Here is a 25,001-nt window from a genome sequence, read left to right on the forward strand (position 1 = left end):
AAGACGGGCTGAGGCGTTGTGATTGACAGCTGACACTGACTCAGGATTGGTCGAGAGCTTGTGTGGGCGGGACCTTGATACCATGGCTCCACTCCACGAACACTGCTCAGACGCTGACTTTAAGTGACGTCATCACCACAAGGTGGCAGAGTTTCAATCAGAGACAATTTATCTTCATGTTTAGAGGAAGTGGAGACGTGTGCATTCATTTGTTTACAGTCTGTTGTCAGGACCTGGACCTGGACCTGGACCTGGACCTGGACCTGGACCTGGAGGGTTAGGGACCCGGACTACCTTAAACCTGATCACAATATAAATCTGTGTCCTCACTTGTCTTCACTGTGTGAGGACAAGAACTCTGACTGGTCTTCACAGAGCTGGAAGAACTACACACACACACTGACTGTTACTACTATGGAAACACAGTTTCTATGGTAACAATGTGCTGGATTCCTGCAGAAGTGTTTCCATAGCAACATACAGTTCCCTACCACACACACACACACACACACACACACAGGATTTGCTGACGTAGTAGAAACTGACCTCAATCTTCATCATTAATATTTATTTAAACATACTATAAACATCTGGGGCCTAAACTACGAAGCATGCTCAACATACCCTGGATATCTTTTCTGATATCCAGCTCAACTTAACCTAACAATCGCAGATCTGCGTTGAAGCTTTGCCGTAGGTACACACGGAGCCTACGCCGTTGTCAGCATTCATACCTGTGTGTAGGTGTGTGTGTGTGTGTTGCTCTGCAATTATGGAAAGGCAAGCGACTGCTGTTTTTTTACTGCATATGACCAACCACAGACATGTAAGTTTAATTGACACCAGAACTTCATATTTCACAACGACAATAAAATGTCTGTCTGTGTGTGTGTGTTTGTGTGTGTGTGTGTGAGTCTTGTTCCAGTAGGAGTTTCTTTTCCAAAGTTTTTGTGGTTTTATCGTCACTGTGTTCTTGGACTTGTTGAGTGAGTGTGTGAGCAGATAAATGTAGTTAACATAGTTTATTTGTTTGTTAGTCGTGTTGAACATCTGAAGGTTTTCACCCTCTTATCCTCTCAACCCTGCACCCCCCATGTCTTATTTTCATAGGGTCTGATCCCAGAACTGCCCCTGACTGCAACTTAAAACTTAAAAGCTGTGAGATCGCTCATTGTTCTCGTCTCTGATGCTACAAGAAGAAGTAAAAGGTGTCCGACTTGATGTCTCTGTTTTTTTTACTCGGATCACGTCAGAGGATCAGACTCCGTCTCAACTGCTCGACAGTAATCGTGATACGGAGCAGGCTAACTCTGAAGTATAAGTAACTATGGTGACTGAGCAAGAATTCATTGAAGTCATGGAGCGGATCTCTCACTTAAATAAGCCTGACTTGTCAAAGTAAGCCAGGATTAGCGTTTAGCCACTGATGGAGTACCCCCTGGTTTCATTCTTGTGGTGGTTTGTGATCGTGGTTGTTCCTCACCCTGAACAGCAGGTGGCAACAAAACCCAAACCTCCCGACACTCTACTTTTATTGTGAAGGACTCGGCCCGGAAGTGTCATTGTTGTTGGCGGAAGTAGAGCTAATTGAGCTAACATTGCTAACATGACGGAGTGATGGCTGCCGACATCAGTGAGACGGTAAAACACAAACTTTCTTTTCTTTCTTTCTCTGCTCGTCTCTCTTTCATCCCTCTTCCCGCCATAAACCAGCACACACGGTAATAAGTAAGCTCAGTGGCTCATACTGGGTTAGCTTAGCTTCTGTTAGCGTCTGTTAGCTGCTGTTTCTGAATGAGCCGCTTCCGCCTGTGACCCGGGTCAGTTAACCTGAAGGAGTTTCAGTCCCATGAAGCTCGTTCCCTTGTTACCAGGTAAATCACCATGGTAACATGTTTACCAGCTGACCGGCTCCAGGTTAAGTTGGAGATAAGAGATCAAACTGTGTAAAGCTCCTCCCACTGACCAGTCCCTTCCTTTGAACCATGACATCATGTTGTTATCGTGGAGCTGCTGTGGATCGTTCCAGTCTCTGAGGAGGACCAGGGTCTTCAGAGACCCACAAGATCCTCTGAGATCCTCTGAGGAGTTTCTGAAAGATCTAGATTCTCCTCAGAGGATGAACCTTTGTCAGCTGCTGGAGCTTCAACAGAACCCACCTGACCTGTAACGTCTCAGTTATACGATCGTATCTGTGGTTTTACTTGGCATATTTATTATGACTATATTTATTAGTGAGTATTGATCTGCTGTGTTTCAGAGGACAGGCCGGAGACGTCTAGCAGCCGGAGATGTCTGTCCTGTGCTCTTTAAATGTCTGAAGATGGACGGACTGGCAAGTGTCTTTAGACAGGACAGGAAGTCAGCGACAGTCTCCAAGCCTCGCACAGGAAGTTCCTCAGTGGTAAGAACACACTTGCTTCGTTCACCACAGGTGGGCGGGGTGACGAGGGAGGAGGTGGTCACCACAGAGAGGAGCGAGTCCAGTGAGGATGAACTGGGACGACTGGACATCGACTTGGACAGGAAGTCCAGACAGCACAACCTGACGTCCAGCAATGTACGGGCCATCCTGCATGTGAGTGACATGCACCAAAACACAAAAATATACACACACACACGTATAAATGCACACAATGGTGATCAGATCTTTTGTGCAGCATCATATGTAACATGTATAACTTTCTACACACATCATGTTTGTAACTTGTGTCGTGATCTGTGTCAGGAGGTGATTACACACGAACATGTTGTGGCCATGATGAAAACTACCATCAGAGAAACTCAGGACCTTCCGATGTTTGTGAGTCTCCGTGTTTCATCATGTGAAGAGACAACTTGTCTACCTGTCTGTCTCTGTACCTGTCTCTCTGACTGTCTGTCTGTTTCCATCAGGAGCCTAAGATGACTCGGTCCAGACTGAAACAGGTTGTCCAGGAAGGACAGGTGAATTCAACCTCCCATGATCCTCTCTGCTACTTTACATTAAAACAAATTTGTTAAACCACTGTTCTCACCTGTCTGTCTCTCTGTCCACCTGTCTGTCTGGTTGCAGCCACTGAACTGGAGTCTGTCAGCTGTGAACACAGTCAAGGTGAGTTACAGTAATGATTTATGTCTGTCTGTCTCTTACCTGTCTGTCTCTCTTAACACATCTCTGTCTCTCACTTGTCCATCTCGCAGCCTCCTCAGTTTGTTGACATTGATCTTGATGAAGACGAGGATGACGATGATGAAGAGTATTGTCCTGATGATGAAGAAGAGGATGAAGACACAGCTGAAGAAGTTAGTGAACCTTTGACCTTTCACATCTGCTGTAACCTTCTGTTACTGTACCATGAAACCGTGTGTGTGTGTGTGTGTGTGTGTGTGTGCGTGTGCGTGTGTAGATCTTCCTCAGTGATGGAGACAGTTTGTCTTCGCCTCTCAGGATATTTCAGTCCAGACGACCAGAAGACCAGAAGACCCATGAGCTCCTACAGGTACTCTGACTCCTACAGGTACTCTGACCTCTGACTCCAACAGGTACTCTGACTCCTACAGGTACTCTGACTCCTACAGGTACTCTGACCTCTGACTCCTACAGGTACTCTGACTCCTACTCAGATACTCTGACTCCTACAGGTACTCTGACTCCTACAGGTACTCTGACCTCTGACTCCTACAGGTACTCTGACCTCTGACTCCTACAGGTACTCTGACTCCTACAGGTACTCTGACCTCTGACTCCTACAGGTACTCTGACTCCTACAGGTACTCTGACCTCTGACTCCTACAGGTACTCTGACCTCTGACTCCTACAGGTACTCTGACCTCTGACTCCTACAGGTACTCTGACTCCTACAGGTACTCTGACCTCTGACTCCTACAGGTACTCTGACTCCTACAGGTACTCTGACCTCTGACTCCTACAGGTACTCTGACCTCTGACTCCTACAGGTACTCTGACTCCTACAGGTACTCTGACCTCTGACTCCTACAGGTACTCTGACCTCTGACTCCTACAGGTACTCTGACCTCTGACTCCTACAGGTACTCTGACTCCTACAGGTACTCTGACCTCTGACTCCTACAGGTACTCTGACTCCTACAGGTACTCTGACCTCTGACTCCTACAGGTACTCTGACTCCTACAGATACTCTGACCTCTGACTCCTACAGGTACTCTGACTCCTACAGGTACTCTGACCTCTGACTCCTACAGGTACTCTGACTCCTACAGATACTCTGACCTCTGACTCCTACAGGTACTCTGACTCCTACAGGTACTCTGACCTCTGACTCCTACAGGTACTCTGACCTCTGACTCCTACAGGTACTCTGACCTCTTTCCTTGTTTAGAGCTCTCCAGGTCATCTGAGGCAGCAAATGATGATCTCCACCTGTCAGCAGCTCCTCTCAACTCCTGCTGAATCCTTCATGGATAGACTCAATGCTGTGGAGGAGGAGCTCGACTCTGGTGCAACCCTCACCTTTAACCAGGTAACACCACCCAAGCCCCACTCACACATTTGACCAAGTCACATTAAGCTCCACCCTCACCTTTTATCTGGCAAGTTTTAGCTTCAGCAACACTTTAAACATGGTAACATGAAGCCCCGCCTACACAGTAACGGTCTGTGTGTCAGTCTCTGCATAGGAAGGCTGAAGAAGATGATGAGGATGACGGAGGTGATGAAGGCTGTCTGGCGTTCCGAACACGCTCTAAAGTTCGTCTGGTCAACATTCCTTTGGGTCAGCTGGAGGCGGAGCTTCTGGCCCCTGATATTACAGCTGACATGTACGACCTGAGCGCCGCCCTGCAGAAGGAGGACCGTCACTGGACGAAGTGGCTGCAGGGTCTCATGGTCCCTGACAATGAAGGTTAGAGTCTGAGACGATCACATTTATTTAGTCTGCCTCATTATTTATTTTTTTATTATCGTCACACCAGAACCAAACTGTCATTTTTATTTTCAATCATTTGTTGCTTAAGTCCAGACATGAATGTGTAAATATGTGTAACATGTATTATGTGGACAAAGGTATTGAATGTGTTACTGCAGGAAGTTTCATTTTTTTTAAATTACATCACAATTCAAATTGTCCATCACTCACTACTTCTTCATATTTGTTGAACCAGCGATTTGGTAAAGTTTTAATTCAACACGATGCAAGTTTTACTGATGAGCAACTCAGCTGCAGCCACACATGATCATTCAGTCTGGCTCCTTGTCCGAGCTATGAATTGGGTTTCATCTATAGAAAAAAAGTGTGTGTTGAGCTCTGACTGTAGTCCTGAAGGAACCAGAGCTTCCTGCTGTCTGCTCCAACAAACAGGAAGTGTGTCTGTTGTTGTTGTTGGGGTTGATTACATCACTAGAGGAAGCAGATGATGATGATGACCCTGAATACAACGTCCTGGACGACATGGATGAACCTGACCTGGAGGACTACAGAACAGACCGAGCTGTCCAGATCACCAGTAGGTGTCTTCATCCATTCCCTGTCTCACTCACTCATCCGTGCATTCAGATCAGACCTGTCGACGACATGTTGACTCTATGGACTTGAATTCTTGAAGTCTCTGAATCACCACTGAGGCGGCGCTGTGGTCACTCTTCTTCTTCTTCTTTTTCTTCAGAGAGGGAAGTCAATGAGCTGCTGGACGAGCTCTTTGAGACGGTGAGTTCACTTCATGGTTATTTCAAGACCAGGATATAGTGGAACCGCTCAGGAGCATTGGTCACTCATGGTATTACAGCAAAAATGTCTCCTGTGGAAATAAATTAATTTCCACCAGAAACGAATGAGAAAGACGTTTCTGAAACTGCAGATACAAGAATTTATGTTTAAAGTTTATCGGCAACTTAATGTAAATACCTCTTTGTGTCACTTCATGTGATGCTGTCACTCTGCAGCTCCAGGAGGAGGAGGTGGGAGCTGAGGGGCAGGAGCCAGCAGAGGAAGAGGAGGCCCCGTCACAGGCTGCACCTAAATTCAACATCCCTCAAGCTTTACGGTAAAACAGAGACGTCTGTTCTCACACTTCAAGACATTCCTATGTATAGGATAAAAACATTCATCTATATGAACACATTCATCTATATAAACACATTCATCTATATAAACATTCATCTATATAAAAATTCATCTATATAAACACATTCATCTATATAAACATTCATCTATATAAACATTCATCTATATAAACACATTCATCTATATAAACATTCATCTATATGAACATATTCATCTATATAAACACATTCATCTATATAAACATTCATCTATATAAACATTCATCTATATAAACACATTCATCGATATAAACATTCATCTATATAAACATTCATCTATATAAACATATTCATCTATATAAACATATTAATCTATATAAACATATTCATCTATATAAACATATTCATCTATATAAACACATTCATCTATATAAACATATTCATCTATATAAACATATTCATCTATATAAACATATTCATCTATATAAACACATTCATCTATATAAACATTCATCTATATAAACACATTCATCTATATAAACATTCATCTATATAAACATTCATCTATATAAACACATTCATCTATATAAACATTCATCTATATAAACATATTCATCTATATAAACATATTAATCTATATAAACATTCATCTATATAAACATATTCATCTATATAAACATATTCATCTATATAAACACATTCATCTATATAAACATATTCATCTATATAAACACATTCATCTATATAAACATATTCATCTATATAAACACATTCATCTATATAAACATATTCATCTATATAAACATTCATCTATATAAACACATTCATCTATATAAACATTCATCTATATAAATATTCATCTATATAAACATTCATCTATATAAACATTCATCTATATAAACATATTCATCTATATAAACATTCATCTATATAAACATTCATCTATATAAACACATTCATCTATATAAACATTCATCTATATAAACATATTCATCTATATAAACATATTCATCTATATAAACATTCATCTATATAAACACATTCATCTATATAAACATTCATCTATATAAACACATTCATCTATATAAACATTCATCTATATAAACATTCATCTATATAAACACATTCATCTATATAAACATATTCATCTATAAACACATTCATCTATATAAACAGGAATCTATATAAACAGGAATCTATATAAACAGGAATCTATATAAATATTCATCTGTATAAAAGCATTTATCTAATTAAACACATTCATCTATATCAGACTGGACAACCCCCCCACTGTTGATCATCACTAATCAATTCAGTTCAGTTTTATTTGTATAGCACCAAATCCTAACATCCATGATCTCCAGACTCTTCACAGAGAAGGTGAAGAGCTTCAGATCTTCTTCATGTAGAGAAACCAACAGTTGAACCATGAGCAGCACTTTGAGTCTGTGGAGGAGAAACTCCTCATTAACAGAGAGAAACCTCAAGAACCAGACTCAGAGAGGAGACATCTGCCTTTTGATTTTATTGATGATAAATGTTGTTTTGTGTATATGAATGGTCCAGACATACAATCAAAGTGGCGTCCTCCCGTTGGGACGGTGCAGCAGAGACGTGCTGTTACTGTTTGGGTCGGGAGGAAAAGAAAAGTCCTTCGCTGCTGCTTCTTCAAACAGAAACTGAAGAAGAGTACAGCAGGGGGCGACATACTGTTTCACTCTTGTCAGATATGTCATAATAGAATCTGTTAACACAGCACATTGTTCAATCTTTGATCAGACTTCAGTTCAAGAACCTGTAGAACAGATGAGGAACCCATAGAACGGTTGAGGGAACAGATGAGGAACCTGTAGAACAGATGAGGAACCTGTAGAACAGATGAGGAACCTGTAGAACAGATAAGGAACCTGTAGAACAGATGAGGAACCTGTAGAGCAGATAAGGAACCTGTAGAACAGATGAGGAACCTGTAGAACAGATAAGGAACCTGTAGAACAGATAAGGAACCTGTAGAACAGATGAGGAACCTGTAGAACAGATAAGGAACCTGTAGAACAGATGAGGAACCTGTAGAACAGATAAGGAACCTGTAGAACAGATGAGGAACCTGTAGAGCAGATAAGGAACCTGTAGAACAGATGAGGAACCTGTAGAACAGATGAGGAACCTGTAGAACAGATGAGGAACCTGTAGAACAGATAAGGAACCTGTAGAACAGATGAGGAACCTGTAGAACAGATAAGGAACCTGTAGAACAGATGAGGAACCTGTAGAACAGATGAGGAACCATAAGAACATGTTGAGTGTTGAGTGTTCTGTCTGCAGTTTCGAGGCGCCGTTAGCCGACCTATTAACTGAGCGACGGCAGATGTTTAAAAAGCAGTACGAAGCTCTGCAGCAGAGGAGGGCGCTGCAGGACACGACCAACCATCACCATGACAACATACATCGGAAGGACACACCCACCCCACATCTCAACTTGACCTCGCCCATCTTAGTGCTGCAGAGCCTGGTTAGCCCCGCCCTCCACCTGGACTCTGTCCAGAAACTAAAGCTGCAGCAGCAGATACAGCAGGTACGTTAAATACCCTCCCCCACCTTACTGCACTAAGATCCAACAGGACGAGTACAGAGACGAGTCCATTATTATGAAAAGGTCGATCGTAACTCTTAACAGCTGTTTCTGTGCTGTGATGATTCTAAATCAAACAAACCATTATTATAAGTTAATCACACCACTGGTTAGAAACTCATCATGAACTGACTGAATGTTTGTCACAGCACATCCAGCTGCTGACTCAAGTTCACCTGCTCAGTCATCACGTCGACGCACTGAAACAGGAAGCCTGCATCACCAAACGTTACCTGGTGAGTCCACCAAACAATTCACCTGAGCTGATGTCTGAAATACTCAAAAGGAACCACACTGAATTGATGTTTCAATTTTTAATAAAATTATTTTTAATTATTATAAGAAATATAGAAAAAATACAGGTCAGATGATAACACATTGATAAATACAGTAAGATTCATTAACACAATCTGTAACTGAACTAGTGATCATTTCAGTTGTGTGTGTTTATGTTTTCAGTCCATTTCACATACATGCTTAATCCTGATAGAATGAAAACTGAAGAACTGAGGAACGGACAAAGATGAACCTGAAGTTTCGTCGATAATCAAAAATCTTGTGCTGCCGCCTGATTTCAATCAGGAAATGTCGTCAGAAACATAACCACATGCACCTCCTTCTCCAGGATGAGTTGCAGCAGTTTGCCAGACGTCAGGAGGACCTTTTTCTCCCCAGCAGTTTCAGAGTGTGTAACCTCCAGGGGGCGCTGGCTCTCCTGCAGGAGGTTGAGCAGAGAGCGGAGCAACCACCAGCTGCTGCAGATCCAGCTGCATCCAAACGGTGGCTTCCGAGGATGATGCCTGCTACCAACAGTGAGGAGGAGAACCAAGCGTTTGTGTTGTCAGAGAAATGACCCGTCAGCGTCTCAGCTTCTTCTTCTGTTTCCAGGTCACGCTTTCCCTCTCCTCCCCCCACACGCCGCCTGGCTCTTCGCCACACGACCTGTCTTTCTCTACCCAGAACTACTTCCTGTGTGCAGCCTGAACCCTGCCCTCCACAGCCAACACCAGAGGAGTATTTACACTGCAGGAGAAGACGGGTACATCAACACGACCACACAACAAATGCACAACACTGAGAGTCTGATGCTCACATACTGTCATGTCTCCCATGATGCATCTGTGCAGGCTAATTGTTCTGGGTTTGAAGCACTTCGAGGGGGCTGTTGACTTGGATCATCTGATCAGCTCGTACTTGCTGTGTAAGAATCGATGGAGTTTAAAGAAACACATCAAAGAGATGAGCGGACCAAGAGGGCCAACAGACAACGTCATCAAGGTGACATCACTGTGACATCACTGTGACATCACTGACATCACTACTCATGGTCTGAATCTTACAACAGCTGTAAGGGAAGTGACGGCTGAAGTTCTTCTTGTGTTTTCAGTTGTTTATGACTCATCATGTCGTTCCACCGCTGCCACGCGTCTGCAGCAGAGTTCAACCGGGAGACCAGCGCCCCCCAGTGGACAGAAACACCTCCAACATGCCCAGCTGGCTCAAGGTCAGTTAGACTCATCTCTAACAAATATAATATGTTAACTCACCTCCTGGTCACGTTCTACCTGTTCTCTGATGTTCTCACCTGTAGAACAGTCAACAGATCGTCCAGAAGACCCGACTGGGCTCCAACTCTTACCCCCCCTCCCTCCCCCCGACCTGCACCCTCAGGCTCCACCCACATTACCTCAGCAAGACGTCCCGCCCCCATCCCCCCCGCCAAAGACGCCTCTTCAACTTGGCCCACAATGCTTTTCTGCTGCCACTCGCTAAGGCCCCGGCAGACAGACAGGCGGAGGGAAAGGCAGACAGACAGGTAGAGAGACAGGCGGACAGACAGGTAGAGAGACAGGTAGAGAGACAGGCAGACCGACAGGTAGAGAGACAGGCAGACCGACAGGTAGAGAGACAGGCAGACCGACAGGTAGACAGACAGGCAGACAGACAGGTAGAGAGACAGGTAGAGAGACAGGCACACAGACAGGCAGACAGACAGGTAGAGAGACAGGCGGACAGACAGGCGGACAGACAGGTAGAGAGACAGGCGGACAGACGGGTAGTCGTGCAGCCAAACAGCTACCTGTCTCTCTCTCCTCCAGGTATCACGTTACGCTCCGACTCACCTGTTTCAGGAGCCCTTCTGTTGGCTCCGCCTCCTGTCTGTGGGGCCGCCCCATTGGCTGCTGATCATCCAGTCCCCTCTCACCCTGTCTGTGCGGAGCAGTCCTGTCTTCATATTGGCCAGAGGACACAGCAGAGTACGGCCCCCCTTATACTACCCCTCCCCTCACTGTCCACTACAAACCCCATCATCCCTTGCTCAGCTGCCACCATAAAGCCTGGCTGCTTCCTCCTGCAGATGGTGTTGACGCAGCCAGCTCCGCCCACCTCCTCCTCCCAACATGTATCTGGTCAACAGCTCCACAGACAAATCAGAGAGGGGCTGGCAGAGGTGAAGCAGACCTCTACCAGGCCCCACCCCCCAGGAGAGGAGGAGAGTCAGGAGGAGGAGGGGGACTGGACGATGGAGGGAGTGGTCAGTTTGAGTGGAGGAGAGAAGGCTAGTGGAGATGACGAAGAGGGACGAGGAGAAGGAGGAGGAGGAGAGGAAACAGGTGGTGGTGGTGGGGGGGAGGAGCAGAGACAGGAGCGAGAGGAGGGACAGAGGGAGGACGGGGGAGCAGAGAGGGAAGAGGAGGAGGGAGAGAAGAATAAGGATGAAGATCAGGACCAACACGGAGAGGAGGAGGAGGAAGAGGAAGAAGAGGAGGAAGAGGAGGAGGACTTTGATGACCTCACGCAGGATGAAGACGAGGAGGAAGTGATGTCATCAGCGTCGGAGGAGTCGGTGCTGTCTGTTCCAGAGTTGCAGGTAAACAGAGGCAGGGTGCATGATGGGAGTTCAGCTCTAATGTGAAGATTCTATTTCCTGTTCTATTCGACGACTATGAGGCCCCTTCAGCTGCTGACTGACTGACTGACTGACTGACTGTATGACTGACTGACTAACTGACTGACTGTATGACTAACTGACTGACTGTGTGACTGACTGACTAACTGACTGACTGACTGACTGACTGACTCTATGACTGACTAACTGACTGTGTGACTGACTGACTGACTGACTGTATGACTGTGTGACTGACTGACTAACTGACTGACTGTATGACTAACTGACTGACTGTATGACTGACTGACTAACTGACTGACTGACTGACTGTATGACTGACTGACTAACTGACTGACTATATGATTGACTGACTGGCTGTATGACTGACTGACTAACTGACTGACTGTGTGACTGACTGACTGACTGACTGACTGTATGACTGACTGACTGGCTGTATGACTGACTGACTGACTAACTGACTGGCTGTATGACTGACTGACTAACTGTATGACTGTGTGACTCACTGACTGACTGACTGTGTGACCGGCTGACTGGCTGTATGACTGATTGACTAACTGACTGGCTGTATGACTGACTGACTAACTGTATGACTGTGTGACTCACTGACTGACTGTATGACTGTGTGACTCACTGACTGACTGACTGACTGTATGACTGACTGTATGACTGACTGTATGACTGACTGACTGACTGACTGACTGTGTGACCGACTGACTGGCTGTATGACTGACTGACTAACTGACTGGCTGTATGACTGACTGACTAACTGACTGACTGTATGACTGACTGTATGACTAACTGACTGACTGTATGACTGTGTGACTCACTGACTGACTGACTGGCTGTATGACTGACTGACTGTGTGACTGACTGACTGGCTGTATGACTGACTGACTAACTGACTGACTGTATGACTGACTAACTGACTGACTGACTGTATGACTCACTGACTGACTGACTGTGTGACTGTGTGACTCACTGACTGACTGTATGACTGACTGTATGACTGACTGACTGGCTGTATGACTGACTGACTGGCTGTATGACTGACTGACTGACTGACTGACTGTATGACTGACTGACTGACTGACTGGCTGTATGACTGACTGTATGACTGACTGACTGGCTGTATGACTGACTGACTGGCTGTATGACTGACTGACTGACTGACTGACTGTATGACTGACTGACTGACTGGCTGTATGACTGACTGTATGACTAACTGACTGACTGTATGACTGACTGACTGACAGTATGACTGACTGACTGACTGTCTGACTGTATACTGTGTGACTCACTGACTCACTGACTGACTGTATGACTGACTGACTAACTGACTAACTGACTGACTGTATGACTGTGTGACTCACTGACTGACTGACTGACTGTATGACTGACTGTATGACTGACTGACTGACTAACTGACTGTATGACTGACTGTATGACTGACTGACTGACTGACTAACTAACTGACTGACTGTATGACTGTGTGACTGACTGACTGACTGACTGACTGACTGACTGACTGACTGTCTGACTGTATGACTGTGTGACTCACTGACTGACTGACTGTATGACTGTGTGACTCACTGACTGACTGACTGACTGTATGACTGACTGACTGACGAACTGACTGACTGACTGTATGACTGACTGACTGACAGTATGACTGACTGTCTGACTGTATGACTGTGTGACTCACTGACAGACTGACTGACTGACTGACTGTATGACTGTGTGACTGTGTGACTCACTGACTGACTGACTGACTGTATGACTGTATGACTGTGTGACTGTGTGACTCACTGACTGACTGACTGACTGTATGACTAACTGACTGACTGACTGTATGACTGTGTGACTCACTGACTGACTGACTGTGTGACTCACTGACTGACTGACTGACTGTATTAATGACTGACTGGGTGGCTGGCTGACTATGCACCACCTAAAAATTTGGGTTTGGGTTTTTTTTTTTTTAATCCCATAATGCATTGGAACTTAATGTGAATATGAGCAGAGCATCACAGCTCAGTATATATATATAAATAAATATATAAATATAAATAAATAAATAAATATAAATAAATAAATGAATATAAATAAATAAATATAAATAAATAAATAAAAATAAATAAATGAATATAAATAAATAAATTTAAATATATAAATAAATAAATAAATATTTAAATAAATATATATATATGTGTCGTTCTTAGAGTCGTTGTCGTCGTAGTCCTGCGACAGTGACGTGTCTGAAGATGAGCTTAGTATGTTGTGTTCTGTTTTGAACACACATGACACCTCTGACCTTTCAGGAGACCATGAAGCAGCTGACCTGGTTGGCGGCAGAGCGGCGTCTCTGTGCTGACGGAGACTCGGAGGAGGATCATTCACCGACATCCGCTGGCTCTCAGGAAGAGGAGGAGGAGGAGGAGGAGGAGGAGGGGCCTAAAGGGGGGGAGTCCGAAGAGGGGAGGAGTCGTACAGTGGGAGGAGATGAGGAGATGCCATCCGGAGAAGGGACGCCCAGAGGAGGAGGAAGGTGTCCTGGAAGAGGTCGAGGTCAGAGGTCGTTCTGTTGTGTCACCAAATGTCAAGGTGGTGTTTTTCCTGAGCTCTCGGTCTCTGCAGGTCGCACCCGACCTCTTGGCAGCCTGAGGAGTCGTCGTCAGGAGCGTCGCAGTAAAGACTCTGCGAAACTGCTGCTGCTGTTTGATGAAAACATCCTGGACAACGACCCGCAGCGAGAGAGCAAAGACGTGGCGTTTGCCCAGAGTTACCTGAGCCGGGTGAGAGGACGACCGTTACTGTCGGCGATGTGGGCGCTCTGTGCCGCGTTAACCTCGGTCTCTGTGTTGGCAGGTGCGTGAGGCGCTGCAGGACGTACCTGCACAGGTGGAGGAGTTTGTGTCACTGCTGAACAAGTTTGAGCAGGTGGGAGATGGACAGGGAGTGGTGCTGCTGTTCAGAAGACTGCAGTGCATCCTGGGAGATCGGACTGACCTCCTCCGAGACTTTGCCGCATTCCTGCAACCTGAGCAGGCGCTGCAGTGTGGCCTGGTGAGCACAGGGAGCGCCATTTGTTGTGTCTCTGATCAGATGTATTGATTATCTGGGGTATTGATTACGTATGTCTCTGCAGTGGGAGGAGCAGCAGGCCTTTGATCGCAGCCGGCGTTTCCTGCGACAGTTAGAAATCAGTTTTGGAGAAAATCCATCACATTATCAGAAAATCATCAAAGCTCTTCAGACAAGTCCTGACCTGAGTCCAGACAGCATCCATGAGGTAACTAATCAATCTATCAATCTGGGTATTGATCTGATATTATTGAGCAGCTGTTTGTTTACATTATTGATCAGCTATGTTTCTGCGTATTGAAGTATAATCACCTGTTCTCTTGGTTCTCAGCTGAAAGCTCAGATGGTCACACTCCTAAAAGGCCACACCCATCTACAAGCAGAATTCTGGGTGTTTTTTGACGACCTCCGCCCCCCTCCCGCCTTTCCCGGACAGTTCGAAGAAGCTCATTGGCCAGAAGAGGGAGTGTGTGGTTTAGACAGTGGGGATGGCATTGTCCCGGTCTCAGGAGGCGGAGCCAGTGGTGGCTTTGAGGAAGTGACACTCCCAGAACTTGAAGAGGAAGAGGAGGGGCAAAAAATCCAACCAGCTACGAGCCGGCGCCAGAGGAGGAAGATGGCTGCCCACAAAAATTACAAGGTCAATAAAGCTTCCAGTCATTATTATTCTCACACCTTCACTCTGTTCTGACCACGTGTGTGTTTCCAGGACTGTGATTGGTCGGATAAAGACTGGCCATGTCCCTGTCACAACACAAAGATCCGCAGACACACGAGGAAAGGGTGCTCTCGTTGTCTTGGCAACAAGGTCTGTCCTCCATTTTTCATCAGGGTCCTGTACTATGAAGTTGGTTCAACATATCCAGGATCTCTTTATCCAGCTGAACCTAACAATCACAGTCAGGCTGTGGTCACATGACGCTGGTTAGCAACTCGTTAAGTTAACTCAAACTATTGAATAATAATAATCTGAATAAAAGAAACAGTTCCAGCTGCTGAACGCAGGAAGAACATCTGTTAAACATCTGGAGTGTTTTTACAGTAAAACTGTTCAGTCATTAAGAGTCCACCTGAATATAATCTCCTTTGTGTTTCCATCACATTCACATGTATTCTCACTGTGTTCACCATGAGTTACCATGGTGACTTACCCCGATAACAAGTGATGGAGCTTCAGAGAACTGAAAACTGTGAAGTTACTCTGATAACCACAAATCCAGCTTCGTAGTTCAGGGCCCAGGTGTGAACCGGTCTCAGACAGAAACTCAACTCTTCATTCTCCCTCCAGACCTCAGGGGGCGTGTCCAGAGCCATGAAGAGTCTGGACCCTCTTTACTCTGACATCACCACTGTCCACAACCAATCAGGAGACAAATATCTGGAGCAGTCTGTGGAAGACAGTCCACCTCAAGGTCACACACACCTGTTCACACACACCTGTTCACACACACCTGTTCACACACACCTGTTCACACACACCTGTACAACCAGTTGTGGTGTTATTAACAAAACCAGTGTGTGTGTGTGTGTGTGTGTGTGTGTGTGTGTGTGTGTGTGTGTGTGTGTGTGTGTGTGTGTGTATGTATATATATATAATCAGATCAGAGCAGTGCATCATGGGAAGGCTCATTCCGTCTGACTGATGAGAAGGAGGAGGAGCTGGACGATGAGGACAATGAAGATGAGAGGAAGAACAGAGACCAGAGTCCTGCAATGACAAGGAGCAGAAGAGAGGAGGCACTACAACCCCCCATCATCACCTCCTCTTCTTCTCTCGCTCCCTCTGTCACCTCCTCAACCAACACTTCTTTTGTGTCCTCCTCCATCTTCACTTCTACATCAGTTACCTCTTCGTCTCCTTCTGTCTGCACCTCCTCCTCCATCTCCTCTTCCTCCATCACCTCCTCTTCTTACATCACCTCCTCTTCTGCCACCTCTCCCTCCTCTGCGCCTCCTGATCTCCCCGTCTGTGCAAAGAACATTTCTCTGACTGCGAGTGGAGAGAAAGTAATTCTGTGGACCAGGTACTGATCCTCCTCCTCCTACGTCTCCCCTTCAGCAGGAGGAGCACACTGTGTTTAAACTTCCTGTTGTTTCTCAGGGAGGCGGACCGAGTCATCCTGACCACGTGTCAGCAGGAAGGAGCCAATCAGAACACGTTCCAGTCCATCTCTACTCTGCTTGGCAACAAGACTTCCAGTGAGGTGAGTGACTGCTCGTTCTCTGCTTTGTTTGCTCTCAGCGATGGAGGGACGCACAGCGAAGTCGAGACTCTTCTGTTCAGGCACCTCAGTGGTGGAACAAACACCCGACCAAAGTCAGGACAGCGGAATCGCTCTTCATATCTGCAAAAGACTCAAGACTCATTTGTTTAGACTTCAACTCGACCCTGCATAGCATGACTCCCTCCCAACCCCCCCCCCCAAAAAAAATAATACAAATAAAATGATGCACTTGTATGATCGTCTGATTAGCACTTCATCATAGAACTTATGCACTTAAAGAATCTTTCACAAATAGCAGTTACGATCCTCAGATGAGGGCCTGACTATTGTTTCTATATTTGGTTTTACCCCATCGACGGTGATATGTTGTGGTTTCTCTCTTGTGACAAATGTACTTATTGTAAGTAGCTTTGGACAAAAGCGTCTGCTCAATGTAAATGTATGATTGGTTGGTGAGAGGTTTTAAACAGGCGTCAGTAACGTTCCCACGTTTCTCCAGGTGTCTCGAAGGTTTCGTGATTTGATGCGTTTGTTTCGGACGGCCGCGCGTCAGACCAGCTCTGAGGACGAGGCTCCGCCCAATGAGCCAGCAGCATATGAGGAGGAGGACTGACATGAACCAATCAGAAGAGACACAGCAGCCAAACAGTTCAATTTGTATCTGAAGAACTTTTATTGTGAAAAGGTTCGACTCTGTAAATTGTGTAGATATCAAACTTCAAGATTATTTAATGTTTTTACAATAAAACTGTTTCATCAGAGTCAGGATCAGATCATTTCAGACCACACAGACCTCACAGACCTCAAAGGCCTCACAGACCACATCAGACCTCACAGACCTCACAGACCACATCAGACCTCACAGACCTCACAGACCTCAAAGGCCTCACAGACCACATCAGACCTCACAGACCACATCAGATCACAAACATGTGTGAACACTCATTGTCTCTTTACACAGAATCAGGAAGTGATGTGTTTTATTCTTTTATTGTGAAACTTGAAAAGATAAAAGATTCCAAACAAACATCAGGTGGGTGTGGCTATACGTAAAGAAGGCGGGGTTTATAAACAACTGTTCTTATTTGGTGTTTTGGTTTCAGATCATAAAAAATCAGTTTAAAAAACAAATGATTACAAACAGAAAAGTTGTCGATCATCCCCAGAACCTCTGTCTGCCGGAGGGCGGAGTCAGCGTCTCAGGAGGAGGCAGGAGGCTGAAAATGGAACCTGCCGCCTCCACCGTGAAGATGAAGTAGATGTTGGCGACCATCATGGCAAGACTCGGCAGGAAAGAGAGGCCAAAACCAAAACCACGAACACTGCTCCCAAAAGCAGCAGCCACCCAGTAAATAAGCCTGAGACACAAATCAATCGCAATTGAAATGACCAGGTGAAATCCGCCTGAGACGTAAATCATTCGCTCCTCTCAATGTTTAAAAACGTGTCACATGACTTACCGTCCAAAGGCAAAGACGACCGTCAGCAGGGGGACAAGCTTCAGATGTTCTTGGCTCAGGTACATTGCCATGACAACCAGCTGCAGGAAGTAGATCAGGAACAAGGAGGTGGAGTCAGAGACAAAGCGGTAGTGGATGGTGACATCATAAAGCTCCGCCTCCTTCGTCTCATCATCAAACAGAGGCCGCAACACGCCCGAGCGGAGCCGAGTGACGCCCAGGACCAACCAACCTGAGACGGACAGGTGAGAGACGGATGGGTGAGACGAATGCTATGGAGACACCCACTGACAGAAGATGTCCGTTGGACTCACCGAGGACGATGGGTGTGGCTGCAAACACCGAGCAGCGCAATGTGTAGACGAGCCTCAAGGGGGCGCCATCCAGCAAGGGGGCGTCAAACGGCAGGAACACAAATCCCCCCCACACCAGGAAGGGGAAGAAGAGCGCTGAGGTCACCAAGGATACACCCATCTTCAGGATGTCTCTACTGGGACAGCCCCGCCCACCTGAGATACAGACAAGTTATAGGTGAAGGGGAGAGGAGGTGAGACAGGTGAGTAAACGTCTCACTTACATCTGGCAGGGGACGTGTCTTTGGTCCACTCGTACTGGCAGCCATGTTGGTTGTAGTCCTGCGATGCTCTTCTGGGACCCAGGAAGGGACTCTTCTCTGACTCCATATCCCAGAATGCCTCACTCTGTCTGGGTGAGGACAGGGAGGGTAGGACGGTCACTGCAGGACTAAACACCTGAGCAGCTTTTTCTGGGAGGTGATTCTCTGTAGGCTCCACCTCCTTTTCCAGGTATGTCGTCAACCCCTCCCACTCTCCAACTGATCCCGACCTCCTACGCCTATCTGCCATCAGCTCTCTCTCACTTTCTGTCCAACTTGTCTCCTCGCTTGACCTCACACTCATCCTGTCCCTTTTACCCGTCTGTCCTTCACCCATCTTACCACCCGTCTGTCCACCTGTCTGTCCTTCACCTGTCTTTCCACCTATCTGTCTGTCTCCAGGCCACTGCAGCGTGCTAGACTCCGTCATTGATGATGTCACCACCTCGTCCTCTCCCTCAGTGTGTCTTCTCATTCTCTGTCTTCTGTCCAGTTTCCTGTGTGGACAGTTCATCAATATAAATGTGTTTTTGGTTTTACTGAGATTAGACTTATAATAAATAAATTAAATCATTTAATCATAGACTCATCATGTTTGTTTATCTACACCTACAGAACTAAGAAGCAGGATTTGTGGTTATCAGGTTAACTTCAGGTTTAATTCAGAGTTTTCAGTTCTACGAAGCTCGTTCACTTCTTATCGAGGTAAATCACCATGGTAACTAGAAGCAGCATCAACACATGCACCTCCTCTGGAGATAATACTGAGGATCTGCAGAGTTCTGCAGAGTTCAGTGTGAAAGCCGTGCACAACCAAACATAAACTGTGAGGGCTGCTGATGTTGCTCAGGTCAAAAATTTAGCTAAAACACTCAGTAAATTAGATTTAGCCACGGAAACTAAAACAAACACTAAAACCAAACAGGAAATGTTAAAAGAATGTTTTAGCAATTTATGCTACAAGTGGAAGGAGAGCTGCTGACCAACACGTTTCTCAATTTGTGCTTCTTCTTCTCTGGATCATCAGTTTTCTGAACCTCAATATTCTGATCTAAAAAAACGACTGTGTCAAATATGAATGATTTTCCATCAAACCTATCAAGTTCCAATTACAAAATACTATTTTGTATTTGAAATATGTATTTGAAATACATGTATTTATGATACATGTATTTGAAATACATGTATCATAAGCACTGCCCATCCCTGAGTTTTACTATAAAAACATGGACACAGTCCCAGATGTGTTACCAGATGTTCTTCCTGCATTTAGCAGCTGGAACTGTTTCTTTTGTTTTCTTATGCAGTTTGATCCTCAGCTCTGCTGTCAGTCAAACTGTCCATGTCTGTGATTGGTCATATGCAGTAAACCCCGCCCCTTCAATGTGCTCATATCTCCAGTGTGTGAGATTCAGGTGAGAGGATCTATCGGCAGAAACTTAATGAAGAATAATCCTCATGATGTTTTCACGAGTTCGCTTCACCTAAATTGTTTAAATTGTTGTTTTCTTTACCCCAGAAAATACCCTTTAAATTGAAATACTTTATATTTACATACTTTATATTTAAATCCTTTATATTTACACACTTTATATTTATATACTTTATATTTAAATACTTTATATTTAAATACTTTATGTTTAAATCCTTTATATTTATATACTTTATATGTAAATACTTTATATTTAAATACTTTATATTTACATGGAGGGGACCCTCTCTACGGAGGCTGCCATGTTGTTTACATTAGTCCAGACTGAACAAACTAAAACCTTTTGAGTTTTTATGAAAACTGAAGCTGCCACAGGTTCTTCTTCATGTTTGGAAGGAGAGGGGGAGGGGAGGGGTGTTCAGCTGCAACATGACACGTCACCACTAGATGTCACTAAATTCTACACACTGAACCTTTAACTTACAGTACAGGCCCCTGGTCACGTGACTGAAGGTCAGTCTACAGGTACGTTTGCTACATATGACGTCACTGACCGTAACATGGCGGCCATGACGTGATTCAGATGAGACGTAAACAACAACAAACGAACCAACTCGGTTTCGAGTCGAGTGTTACGTCGTTATTAAGGATCACGTGTGTGTTAATGATCAGTGATCAGAAATAACTTCACCAATAATTGAACTCAATGGAAACTGGCCATTAGCTCGGTGCTAACATGCTAACATGCTAACCGGAATGAGACAGAACTGGATTAAAAGTGATCGACAGGTCAAAGGTCACACACTGACCGAGGAGGTGATCTTCTTCCTTTTCCTCTTCTTCTTCCTCTTCTTCCTTTTCTTCCTCTTCTTCCTCTTCTTCTTCTTCTGCTGTTTGTGGTCACACAGTCCGGAAATGAAGCTCAGGTGTGGTCACGTCAGGTGAGTTAAAGGGAAAGTTCTCTTAAAGCTGATGTCACCAACCCGTCGATCTGTGGTGGATCCCTGTGGATCCCTGTGGATCCCCTGTGGATCTCCTGTGGATCCCTGTGGATCCCCTGTGACCCTCCTGTTGGTTTATCTCCGTGTTTCCTCGGATACAAGTCATGAACTAAACTTAATGTCAAGACTCTAACGCACAAAGACCTGCAACTTCCGGTTTGTCGATAACAAACAAAGCCCCCTTAGAACAAATGAATGGATCCAGAAAGTGAAACGCTTTTACTCTGAAACGGCTACAGGAAGTATCTATTCGTGTTTGTGACAAACTCTTCAGATAAACAGAGAAAATGATGTTTCCTGAGTTTCAGTGGGAAAGAACCGGTTCCATGTCTTCTAGTAAAATCTACAAGATGGAGCGAAGAGGGAGTTTAAAGGTGAAAGGAAAACTACTGGGATTCAGAGGGAGAAGAAGAGCTCTGATCATTAATCACCTGGTTACATGGAGCCCCCTACAGGCTTGTTGGAGGAAGTGCAACCTGTGAGGAAGGTGGCCATGGTTCGGTGCAGTGTTTCCAGACAGGCACGTGATGTGCTATGGAGACATTTGAAGTATTCTTTTAATAAAAACTGCCAGTTTGAGGTTAGAAGCATCTGTTTCTGTTGGAAACTGTAAATGTGTGAGTGAACAGACCTTTTGTAACTTTTCTAATGGCCTCGCCTCGAGCTGCCCTCTTCTGGCGTTTGGTAGAATCATTGATTTATGGACTCTGGTGTTGAGGCATATAGTAGATGCTGGTTTCAATAACACAGAGGCAGTGGCATCTCTACTTGGTGTCAGGTCTCGTCACTGCACCAGGGACATTCTGAACATCTGGATTAAAACATTAACTGATAACTGGAATTGCTGCAGGAAGGTCAATCAATCAATCATCACATTTGATTTGTCTCACATTCAGTTTGTCTCATATCCAGTTTGTCTCATCGATGTCAACAAGCAGCAACGTCCTCTGTCCTTCACTCAACAAGAGTCAAACTACAGAGACACTTTCTGAGCAGTAACTGAAGCTCAGAGTCTCATGTGAGGATCCGTCTCCAGGACACGAGGACAATAGATGCTGATGAACTGAAGACATCAACACAACAACAGATTCTCTACATTAGAAGAAACAGTTTGTAACTTCAGGTTTAAAGTATTTGTACATGAGGACATGTCTGATAGAGATGAAGGAGGAGTTACTGATGAAGATGAGGAGACATGTTGTGTGTCCACAAGTCTTGTGATCATGGTCAATGACCCACGATGTGACCACAGCTGTGGTCCTGCATCTGAAAAACTAAACATAAAGAGGTTTCAGATTTCTACATGGCAACTGGAAACACTAAACACAAGTGTTGTGTAAAAGCCTGAAACCAACTGAATGTTAAATAAGAGGTCGGCTCATCTTCAATGGGGCTTCAGCTGTTCACGTGTTGGTAGCTAAAGAAGCTAAAGTAGCTAAAGAAGCTAAAGAAGCTAAAGTAGCTAAAGTAGCTAAAGTAGCTATAGTAGCTAAAGTAGCTAAAGAAGCTAAAGTAGCTAAAGTAGCAAAAGTAGCAAAAGTAGCAAAAGTAGTTATAGTAGCTAAAGTAGCTAAAGAAGCAAAAGTAGCAAAAGTAGCAAAAGAAGCTAAAGTAGCTAAAGTAGCTAAAGAAGCTAAAGTAGCTAAAGTAGCAAAAGTAGCTAAAGTAGCAAAAGAAGCTAAAGTAGCTAAAGAAGCTAAAGTAGCTAAAGTAGCAAAAGTAGCTAAAGAAGCTAAAGTAGCTAAAGAAGCTAAAGTAGCTAAAGAAGCTAAAGTAGCTAAAGAAGCTAAAGTAGCTAAAGTAGCTAAAGTAGCTAAAGAAGCTAAAGTAGCTAAAGTAGCTAAAGAAGCTAAAGAAGCTAAAGAAGCTAAAGAAGCTAAAGTCTCCAGTGTCTCTGTGAGGGATGAGAAGCTGAACTTCTCCCACAGATTGGATCTTCACTCAGGAGGTTTGATGGAGAATCTCCAGGTTCACGGCGGCGGCTTCGTTCAGTGGACGGAGCGGTCGAGTTCTCTAATTCTATAATGGTCAGAAGTGAGTTCCTGTTTGTTGCATAGTGAAACACAGACTTTGGTTTTATATGAAAGGATTGAACGGAAATATCATTACTACACATAGTATTGCACACACAATACTACAGACAGTAGTACATAATACTGCACATAATACTACAGAGAGTACTACAGACATTATTACGAACAGGACTACCCACAGTACTGCACACGCAGTACTACACAGTTCTACTCATAGTAGTACACACAGCACTAGATCCACAGTGCTAGGCACAGTGACCTACTACATACACAGTAACACAGTATTTGAGTAAAGCAATGCAGTATTTGTGTAACGCAGTATTTGTGTAACACTGTACTTTTGTAATGTAGTATTTGCGTGGAGTGATGCAGTATTTGTGTAACGCAGTATTTGTGTGGAGTGATGCAGTATTTGTGTAGCGCAGTATTTGTGTGGAGTGATGCAGTATTTGTGTAGCGCAGTATTTGTGTGGAGTGATGCAGTATTTGTGTATTGCAGTATTTGTGTAATGCAGTATTTGTGTGAAGTGATGCAGTATTTGTGTAACACAGTATTTGTGTGGAGTGATGCAGTATTTGTGTAACGCAGTATTTGTGTAACGCAGTATTTGTGTATTGCAGTATTTGTGTAATGCAGTATTTGTGTAACGCAGTATTTGAGTAAAGCGATGCAGTATTTGTGTAACGCAGTATTTGTGTAACACTGTACTTTTGTAATGTAGTATTTGCGTGGAGTGATGCAGTATTTGTGTAACGCAGTATTTGTGTGGAGTGATGCAGTATTGGTGTAACGCAGTACTGTGTGGAGTGATGCAGTATTTGTGTGGAGTGATGCAGTATTTGTGTATTGCAGTATTTGTGTAACGCAGTATTTGTGTAATGCAGTATTTTTGTAACGCAGTATTTGTGTGGAGTGATGCAGTATTGGTGTAACGCAGTATTTGTGTAATGCAGTATTTGTGTATTGCAGTATTTGTGTATTGCAGTATTTGTGTATTGCAGTATTTGTGTAACGCAGTATTTGTGTGGAGTGATGCAGTATTTGTGTAACGCAGTATTTGTGTGGAGTGATGCAGTATTTGTGTATTGCAGTATTTGTATAATGCAGTATTTGTGTAACGCAGTATTTGTGTGGAGTGATGCAGTATTGGTGTAACGCAGTACTGTGTGGAGTGATGCAGTTTTTGTGTAATGCAGTATTTGTGTAATGCAGTATTTGTGTAACGCAGTATTTGTGTAATGCAGTATTTGTGTAATGCAGTATTTGTGTAACGCAGTATTTGTGTGGAGTGATGCAGTATTTGTGTATTGCAGTATTTGTATAATGCAGTATTTGTGTAACGCAGTATTTGTGTGGAGTGATGCAGTATTGGTGTAACGCAGTACTGTGTGGAGTGACGCAGTATTTGTGTAATGCAGTATTCGTGTAACGCAGTATTTGTGTAACGCAGTATTTGTGTGGAGTGATGCAGTATTGGTGTAACGCAGTACTGTGTGGAGTGATGCAGTATTTGTGTAACGCAGTATTTGTGTAACACAGTATTTGTGTAACGCAGTATTTGTGTGGAGTGATGCAGTATTTGTGTAACGCAGTACTGTGTGGAGTGATGC

At 44.5% G+C, this 25,001-nt stretch overlaps 2 protein-coding genes across 9 annotated transcripts; one reads left to right on the forward strand and one right to left on the reverse strand.

Annotated features, from left to right (window-relative positions):
- The first annotated feature begins 1,501 nt into the window (after positions 1-1,501).
- Positions 1,502-17,609, forward strand: gon4lb (gon-4 like b). Of its 5 annotated transcripts, none has more exons than XM_069536762.1 (30): positions 1,502-1,641; positions 2,261-2,578; positions 2,729-2,803; positions 2,896-2,946; positions 3,056-3,094; positions 3,184-3,285; positions 3,390-3,482; positions 4,342-4,482; positions 4,629-4,863; positions 5,363-5,464; positions 5,624-5,664; positions 5,901-6,001; positions 8,325-8,574; positions 8,781-8,867; positions 9,257-9,443; positions 9,520-9,670; positions 9,759-9,909; positions 10,019-10,135; positions 10,223-10,483; positions 10,652-11,503; positions 13,861-14,107; positions 14,177-14,334; positions 14,408-14,605; positions 14,688-14,831; positions 14,955-15,263; positions 15,333-15,431; positions 15,912-16,035; positions 16,224-16,647; positions 16,725-16,827; positions 17,348-17,609. In XM_069536762.1, the coding sequence occupies exons 1-30, from the start codon at positions 1,618-1,620 to the stop codon at positions 17,459-17,461; spliced, it is 5,298 nt and encodes a 1,765-aa protein (XP_069392863.1). In that variant the 5' UTR covers positions 1,502-1,617; the 3' UTR covers positions 17,462-17,609. The 5 variants fall into 5 exon arrangements, with proteins under 5 accessions (XP_069392863.1, XP_069392859.1, XP_069392861.1 ...); XM_069536758.1 differs by having other exon boundaries at positions 10,223-10,471; positions 10,508-11,503; XM_069536759.1 differs by lacking the exon at positions 1,502-1,641 and adding an exon at positions 2,058-2,166 and having other exon boundaries at positions 10,223-10,471; positions 10,508-11,503.
- On the reverse strand, positions 17,498-21,738 carry tmem79b (transmembrane protein 79b). Of its 4 annotated transcripts, none has more exons than XR_011245824.1 (6): positions 21,166-21,503; positions 18,886-19,421; positions 18,623-18,817; positions 18,309-18,540; positions 17,688-18,206; positions 17,498-17,641 (listed from the first exon to the last, which is right to left on the reverse strand). XR_011245824.1 is itself a non-coding variant. In XM_020111519.2 (5 exons), exons 2-5 carry the CDS (start codon positions 19,397-19,399, stop codon positions 18,005-18,007), a joined length of 1,143 nt encoding a protein of 380 aa, XP_019967078.1. In that variant the 5' UTR covers positions 19,400-19,421; positions 21,166-21,738; the 3' UTR covers positions 17,498-18,004. The 4 variants fall into 4 exon arrangements, 2 of the variants coding, with proteins under 2 accessions (XP_019967078.1, XP_019967080.1); XR_011245825.1 differs by having other exon boundaries at positions 18,886-19,013; positions 21,166-21,463; XM_020111519.2 differs by having other exon boundaries at positions 17,498-18,206; positions 21,166-21,738.
- Positions 21,739-25,001: the final 3,263 nt, after the last annotated feature.

The sequence above is a fragment of the Paralichthys olivaceus genome, chromosome 13, assembly GCF_024713975.1.
Source record: "Paralichthys olivaceus isolate ysfri-2021 chromosome 13, ASM2471397v2, whole genome shotgun sequence".
Taxonomy (NCBI): Eukaryota; Metazoa; Chordata; class Actinopteri; order Pleuronectiformes; family Paralichthyidae; genus Paralichthys; species Paralichthys olivaceus.